This window comes from Vipera ursinii, assembly GCF_947247035.1.
Source record: "Vipera ursinii genome assembly, chromosome: 12".
Lineage (NCBI taxonomy): Eukaryota > Metazoa > Chordata > Lepidosauria > Squamata > Viperidae > Vipera > Vipera ursinii.
Genome location: NC_139525.1, coordinates 16,095,295 through 16,103,716, shown reverse-complemented (window position 1 = coordinate 16,103,716; position 8,422 = coordinate 16,095,295). Strand labels below are relative to the sequence as shown.

Here is an 8,422-nt window from a genome sequence, read left to right as displayed (position 1 = left end):
GAAGACGCTGTTAGCCTGTATCATCTGAAGACGCTTAAGAACACACGACTTCCACGTAACAAACGAAACAGCAAGCGAGCTTCTATGAATTAAGTTTGCAGTGTAAAATTTAGTATTAAGTGCTGCTTTCGCCGAGTCCTAGATGCCATGGCCACAAGAAACCAATCACATTTTCCAAAAAAAAAATTCTTTCCTACGTATTTTCTGTTGACCCATTCACTGCACCATCATGGCATACAAATCAAAATACAATGGGTATACTGGCTCACGTGTCCAAGGTTGTTAGTTTCATATAAACACTCAAACTCGCATAACTACAATACAAAATAAGTATAAATTTGAAATGAATTTTTTTTAGGAAGTGTTTTTAAACTTTTCCCACGGGTGGAAGATAATGCAAGGATGGATGTGCGCAAAAGAGCGATGTCCTTAAGAGTCTCTCACGTATTCTCACGGAAACCACGAATCCTATGCCTACATTTAGGGTTTTAAGAGTTGTGAAAAGTGACTCAGAGACTTACAGATAAGTTGCCCATTTTTAAACTTCGCCTGGGTAAAAAAAAGAGAGGCTCTTGATAGCCACAGCAAGTAGCTTGTGTCCAACTACTTAAAGGCCGACTTTGAAAGGGTGGCCTTACTGAAGTTCACCACGAAACCCACTCAACCTGGTCATAATAAAACACTCTGATCTGGAAGGTTCCAGAAGCCTAGGTAGAAATAGCCTTCTCGGAAAAACTGGACGTTTCATGGGGCAGAACTGTCCCACTGGCTGACTTGTGATGTCCCATCAAGCTTTCCTTGAATGAAGTCCAAAGTTCAAAGCTACAATTAAGGGGCAAAGGAGAAATGGGACTAGCTTATAGGAGCCAGATTGCCTGGCAAGGAGGATGATCCCTAACACTTGTTTCTTCTTGTACCAAAACAGTTCCACGTGGTTGCTGTCCTGCTTCTTTAAAAAAAAAAGGAAACAGTAAATAATTGCCAAATATTGTCCTGGTCTCTAAATGCATTCATTCCTGCTGAAGCGGACTCCCATCAGAAGCCATAGGATCTGACACGGTGGAGCTGGCCTGCATATAGAACCACTCCAGGCCAGAGGGGCTGGATTGGGTCCTCTCCGCAAAGTCCTGCCGTTTGGCTTTCCATGTTGGCAGCCCAGCCTGTGTTCACGTTTGGGCGCCTCTGTCGTCTCAGACCACCTCCCAGGAAGGAGACGGTCACCCAAAATGGAAACGTTGGCCGGAGAGGCCAACTCTTGGTTGCAGAGTCCAAATTTGCTACTCCTTGGCGTCCTGTTCGTTGCCTTCTGCAAGTCCATCTTCACTCGCTTCCTTCTCTTTGCTGCGCTTGTTCTTTTTGTGCTTGTGTCGACGATGGCTTTCCCCTTCTTCACTCTCATGCTGCTTGCTGGGGGGGGGCGGGGAGTGGGAAAGAAACACAGCATTAAGCTCTAATGACGGATATGTGGCAGGGTTCAATCTGGGTCAGTCATTGGAACCAGAGGTTTCGTCTTCCGAGCTTTTGGACTTGTGCTGGAGCCCATCCTCAAGGAACTTCTCTCTCTCCAGGATGTTCTTACCAAATTCTGGTGTGAGATAAGAGAAGTTCCCCGAGGACGGGCTCCAGCACAAGTCCAAAAGCTCAGAAGACGACCGACCCAGATTGGATTCCGCAACATTACCCTGGGACACGTATATTTGCCTTCATTCGTGAGGGCTGTTGACGTTGAGCTTTTTCAAGCCCTAACCCAGAAGATAACACTTCTTTCAAGAGATTCCACAGTATATTAGAATTCAGTAGCTCCAGGCGATAGGCAAGGAAAGTATTGCAGTCGATGGAAAGAACTGCTTCCAGTATTCAGATAAAGTCAAAGAGAATACGTGAGTGTGGTCATCCCAAATGAGGCTGACCAGCAGGTTCTCAATGGAATATCTTGCCTCCTGGGGTGGTGGATGTTCCGTCACTGGAGCTTTTCAAAAATAGCCTGGATAACCATTTGACTGGGATGGCATAAAATCTCCTGCCTCAAGCAGGGGTGGGGTTGGACCTCTGAGGTCCCCTCCCGCCCTACGATTCTATGTTCTACCTTTTCACGGTGAGGGTCACCAATTCATTACCTGCTGTAGCAGAGACATTTTTGCAGCCACTGCTACGACCAGCCCTACAAGACAAGACTAGCCAAAGAAACTAAAATGATATATAGACAGTGATGACAGTAATGGGAGCCTACCTATCGTGGTTGCAAGTTATGATGGTCATAAAATGGGTTGTTCATGTGATTTTACCTTTTTTTTTGCATACATTGGAAGCAAATCACTCGGTCATTAAGCAAATCTTCATTGGTGGTCATTATGCAAACCGATGGCTTGCTATGGATACAGTTTTGCCCAAAATCGGAAGGAAGTGTATGACAATCGTAAAACACTACCGTGTGATTTTGAGACGCTGCAAACAGGTGTAAATGTGACCTGGTGCCCCAAGGGCAACAAGTGAGCACAGAGGAATTTTGAATCCGGGTCATAAGTAACTGAGGTAAGTCCAACTGGTCTCTTAAGTGACTGGTAACAAGTCAAGGACTACCTGTAGATCAAGGCTACCTTCATTGTAAAGCTTTAGTAACTCCTCCTCCTCCCCTTCATATTCATGTAGGAACCAGACACGGCCTGATGGAGGCATTCTCTCAGGTAACTTCCTTGACCAGGGCTCAAGAGTCTTATCCAGAGGTCTTCAAACTTGGCCCTTTTATGACTTGTGGACTTCAACTCCCAGAATTCCTCAGCCAGGCACGCGTGCTTGGCTGAGGAATTCTGGGAGTTGAAGTCCACAAGTCATAAAAGGGCCAAGTTTGAAGACCTCTGCTCTTATCTAACTGTTGTCTTGGCGATGGCTCTTCCTCCTGTCCTCCCTCGGCCCTCTGCAGCTACACTACATGGCAATGCTGGCCGAGGGATTCCCTGTGGTGGAGACTCCAGACTTGTGAAGAGTTTACTCCAAATCTGACTGAAAGATATGGGAACAATATGGGAACAACCTTTAACTGACCAAAAGCTTTTAACTAGCGCAGTTTAGGGAGAGGTTTGTTTTCATTAATTCAAACTTAGTTTGGAATACAATTCAGTGCTACTCTTATCAGGGATTTGGCCTACACCAAAAAGAGGAGCTAGCTGAGGAGCAGGCAATGACCTACCGGCGTGACGATTTATGTTTGCTGCCCTCTTCTTTGTCTCTATGCCTCCTTTCCCGGTGACGGTCTTCACGCTCCCGACTGCGATCTCTACTCCTGCGGTAGTCGCGCTCAAAATCGTAACTGCGTTCCCGGCTGTAATAACGGTATCTCTCATCGTCACTAGGACAGAAGAATGAAGTATAGGCGTCAGGCATAAAAACCAAGAAGAACACGTGGACAACTTCTGAGTAACAGAATAACAGAGTTGGAAGGGACCCTGAAGGTCTTCTAGTCCACCCCCTGCTCAGGCAGCGAGACCCTATATCAGTGATGGCGAACCTTTTAGAGACCGAGTGCCCAAACTGCAACCCAAAACCCACTTATGTATCGTTGGGTGCCGGGTGGGCGTGGCCCATTGGATGGGCATGGCCCACTGGATGGGCGTGACTGTGGTGGTGACGGCAGACTGGGTGGGACTAAAAAGTTCAATCAATCAATTCCAACTTTGTAAGATTTTTTTTCCCCGCAAGAAGTTGAAATTGATTGATTGATTGAAGCTTTTTTTTTTTGCACATGGCGGCGGAGGCCCAAAGCGAAAAGGTTTTATAAAACCCAGCTGAAGGAGTAGGACTGGGGCGACGATGCATGTGCCCACAGAGAGGACTCTGCCCCGTGGCATGCGTGCCATAGGTTCGCCACCACGGCCCTATATCATTTCAGATAAATGTCCAATCTCTTAAAAGTTTCCAGTGTTGGAGCATTCACAGCTTCTGGAGGCAGGTGGTTCCAGTGGTTAATTGTTCTGTCAGGAAATTCCTCCTTAGTTCCAGGTTGCTTCTCTCCTTGACTAGTTTCCATCCGTTGCTTCTTGTCCTGCCTTCAGGCGCTTTGGAGAATAGCTTGACTCCCTCTTCTTTGTGGCAACCCCTGAGATATTGGAAGACTGCTATCATGTCACCCCTAGTCCTTCTCTTTGTAAGACTACTTTGTTGTTCACCTACAGACAGAATCTTGCCAGACTAAAGCAACTATCTGCATAAATATGAATATACTCCATAGATGCTCTTCCTGCCTACCAGACATTCCAACCTCCGCTGCCCCTTTGCCCTCTGGGGGGGGGGGCAGCCCTTCCCTCCTGGGGCTCCAGACTACATTCCACCACAACAGAACAGGAATTGGGAGGTTATTCACTGTTCAAACTGATTTCTGATCTAGAGTAAGGCCATCTGTGGGGTCAACATCTTAATTTTCTGCAGGAGCACAAAAAATCCGTGACATGCCTATACAGTGCAGGAGCTGGCTGGGGGAAGACAGGAATTTCACACTCCGAATTTGAGAATCCAACAATGGGCATCCCCATTTTTAAAATGCTAATCCCAGCAAACAATTTGGGAGGTCTAAGGAAGGGGTGTGATCAGCTTGTCTCCCCAAAGCTTCCTTTTCCATTTCTACTTTTAAACCCAAATAAATTCTTTTAAAAGCTGAAAAACTGAAAGCCTATCATTATGGCCTCAGGTAGTCTCAACCTAGTTACTCATTTCTTGTCATTGTTGTTTATTCTCGGAATTTCCACTTGTGATACTTAGTGGATTTAAGATTACACTGTCAAAAGAACTTGACTTCGCTGCCAAGAAAAACTGAAGTGTGTACCTGCAATTACACTAAGCTTATCTCTTAGCAGCCATGAAATTTAACTTCCCAGCTCTTTCTACATTAGTTCACACTTTGTCTTACAACATGAAAGGGCTACGTTCTTATTTGAAATACAAGCCTAAATCTTGAGTGTGCAGATTGTTGACCAGAAAGAAAGGACAGAAAGAAAAGAATGAATACGGATAGTCCTTGACTTAACAACCATTCATTTAGCGGCCATTCAAAGTTACATTGCAGCATCCCCATGGTCAAAAGATCAAAATCTGGATGCTTGGCAACTGATTCGTATTTATGACGGTTGCAGTGTCCCGGGATCGTGCGACTACCTTTCGCCACCATTCGAAAAGCAAAGTTAATGGGGAAGCCAGATTCACTTAACAACCACGCTAACCACTGCAGCGACTCACTCAATAACCGTGGCAACCGTCTTGCTTAACAACATACATTTTGGGCTCAATTGCGATTGCACGTCGAGGACTACTTGTGTATTATTGTAATGAGTAAGTTGTGAGTCCAGCGTCTGTTGCAAACTTGAATTATGTAGCTGTACAATGACTAATATTGTTGCAGAACCCACACTCACTTGTTATATTCGCTTGTGGTGGGCGTCCGGTCCCGGTCTCTGTCCCTCTCTCTCCTTGAGCCTGAGTATTCCCAGTGGCTGCTGTCTGAAGCGCTGGAGGCCTTGTCAACTGTGGTCACCCAGGGGGTGTGTGAGGTCGAAATGGGCGGGTAGCTGATGAAACCTGAATCTAGAGAGGAAATGGGAGAGCTTTGCATCAGCTGGTTTGGACCCTCATGGAGGACATGAGAGACGTTATCCCTAGCCTGATGGAGCTAGGAAAGTAGAAATAATATCAGGTTTGTAAGGAAAGAGGAATTTCATCAGTGCATTAAACCATCGCAGATATATTCAGCTCAAACTCTTTATCAGGAAGAGGTGGGGGTCTTCATATAGAGCTGGGGACTCCAAACGTGGCAACTTTTAAGAAGCAGGCTTGGCTTGCTGGGGAATTCTGGGAGTTGGAAGTCCACAAGTCTTAAAGTTGCCAAGGTTGGAGGCCCCTGACACACAGAAGGGCTAATCCTGCTCATTTTAGAAAGCACCTTTCCACAAGATATGGCGACAGGAAGAGGAATATGATCAATGGTGAGCTAGTGAATATGAATATGAGCCATGGCGACCGGATTCCTGACAAATATGAATGAATGAATGAACCTTTATTGTCGTACAACCATGTATACATTGAGATTGGCTGAGCATCCCTTCGTGCCCCCACCACACAGCTTACAGTGACACAAATCCTCCATCTTATTACACCATGTGAACTAATTGCACAACACACCGGCCTCGCAAGTCAATTATGCATAAAGTTTATAAAAATTATTTCCCGTTCAAAGGCCTAACAGCCCATGGATAAAAGCTGTTTTTCAGCCCGTTGGTGTGGCTGGCTATACTCCTATATCTCCTGCCCGATGGTGTGTTGAATGTACTCTCCTTCTGTTTTTTTTAAATCCTGCACTGTAATAGGCATGTCACAGATTGTTGTGCTTCTCCAGAAAATTAAGATGTTGACCTTACCTAATGACCTTACCCTAAATCAGAAATCAGCTTGAACACCTAATAACTTCCCGATTCCTGTTCTGTTGTAGTGGAATGTAGTCTGGAGTCCCAGGAGGGAAAGGTTGCCCCCCCCTCCAGAGGGCAAAGGGGCAGCAGAGCTTGGAATGTCTGGTAGGCAGGAAGAGGATCCAGATGGCCCCTCTTGATCCGTGGAGCATATTCATATTTATGCAGATAGTTGCTTTACTCTGGCAAGATTCTGTCTGTAGGTGAACAATGAAAAAAATCTAACAGAGAAGGACTAGGGGCGATATGATAGCAGTCTTCCAATATTTGAGGGGCCACCACAAAGAAGAGGGGGTCAACCTATTCTCCAAAGCACCTGAGGGCAGGAGAAGGAAGTGACAGATCAAGTGACCTATCAGCAGCAACAGCCTGCACAGCTGTAGCATCAGGCAGTCTCCAAGGATAATCCCAGCTGGGGGAAAAAACAAACCAACATAGGTTCTTTTTTCTCAAGAAAGTAAGAAGCCTTTCTAAGTTGAAAGATGACCAAATTGGGATTTCCCAGTTGGAAAATATTTATAGCTACCCGATTCTGTTTTCTCAAGAAATAAGTCTATCTAAGCTTAAAGATAACCCAGTGGGATTTCATAGGGGCTACTTCTTTGTTTAAAGTGCCTGCCCCACTCAATCAGGTTCTGAGACAGCCCTAGATACTGCTGAAAGGATCATATCTACCCCGCTAGGATTCACTATAAGGATTGTCCTCGACTCACGACCGCTAATGAGCCCAACTTTTCTGTTGCTAAGTCAGACATTTCTCGAGTTTTGTCTCATTTTGTGACCTTTGTTGCCACAGTTGCTAAGGGAATCATTGCAATTGTTAAATTAGTAATGCAGTTCTAGAATGAATCTGGCTTCCCCACATTGACCTGGCTGGTCAGGTGGTCGCCAAAGGGGATCACGTGACCCCCAGGGACGCCGCAACCATCATAAATGGGAACCAGTTGCCAAGCGTCCGAATTTTGATCATGTGACTGTGGGGGGAATGCTGCAGCGGTCTTTTAAGTGTGAGAAATGGTCAAAAGCCACTTTTTCCAGTGCCGTTGTAACTTCGAACAGTCACTAAATGAAATTATAGTCTTACTCAACACATCTGTTGGTACACAGCCTTTAGGGATGTGAATTAAAGGCCAATAAAAACAAACTCCTTCAGGATGCAAAGATGAGCATTGATGCTGTGTGGATGATACCTATCTGAACCTCTTCATGTAGTCTGTTTATAGACATTTAGTTATAAAGTCAGGCTCCTGTGGCTGAGTTTTTAGTGCGACAAACTCTTATTAGCCTTCAGGAGGGATGTGAAAAGCTGGTTCTGTGCACAGGCATTGAGCTAGGATGGAAATGAACCCAGCAAATTGCCTCCAGAAGTTCTGGATGTGTCAACACTGGAAGTTTTTAAGAAGAGATTGGACAACTATTTGTCTGAAATGGTATAGGTTTCATGCCTGAGCAGGGGGTTGGACTAGAAGACCTCCAGGGTCCCTTCCAACTCTGTCATTCTAAATTAAATGTATAGAGTTGGTGGGAGGCTGTGGTGCTATGATGGGTTATATGATGGCATTGGGGGATTTTGTATGTTATATTTATTCCAATTTTATGGAATGTTTGGAGCTGTGGAGAATTGTCATGTATGTGATAAGTGGCAATAAAAGCTTTCTAAACAATAAACCTCTTTTGGTCAACTCGCACTCTTAAGCCCAGAAGGCTCGGAGGCTACACCAAGCTTAACACAAGGGTAGCATCCACCACCACTACACAAATATCAAGAGGGAAGGATCTTCTTGCCCACTTCAGACACAGCAATCCACTAGAACAGGGGTCCCCAGTCCATGGACTGGCCCAGTCTGCAGCCTGTTAGGAACTGTTCATGCACGTGAGCAAAGCTTCACCTGTGCGTGCACAGATCTAGGTAGCATGTGAAACCATTCCCCCACCACCACTGCTGCTGGTCCATGGAAAAAGCTGGTCCCTGG

At 45.5% G+C, this 8,422-nt stretch overlaps 1 protein-coding gene across 1 annotated transcript in view; it reads right to left on the bottom strand.

Annotated features, from left to right (window-relative positions):
• Positions 1-34: 34 nt before the first annotated feature.
• The window catches only part of LOC310646102 (pre-mRNA 3'-end-processing factor FIP1-like), a 42,955-nt gene continuing 34,567 nt past the window's right edge, over positions 35-8,422 (bottom strand). The window contains exons 13-15 of the mRNA XM_083372333.1: positions 5,403-5,571; positions 3,188-3,346; positions 35-1,407 (exon numbers count right to left, since the gene is read on the bottom strand). Of these exons, the coding sequence (XP_083228459.1) occupies positions 1,278-1,407; positions 3,188-3,346; positions 5,403-5,571 (458 nt within the window). The 3' untranslated portion in view covers positions 35-1,277. The remainder of the gene's footprint in view (positions 1,408-3,187; positions 3,347-5,402; positions 5,572-8,422) is intronic.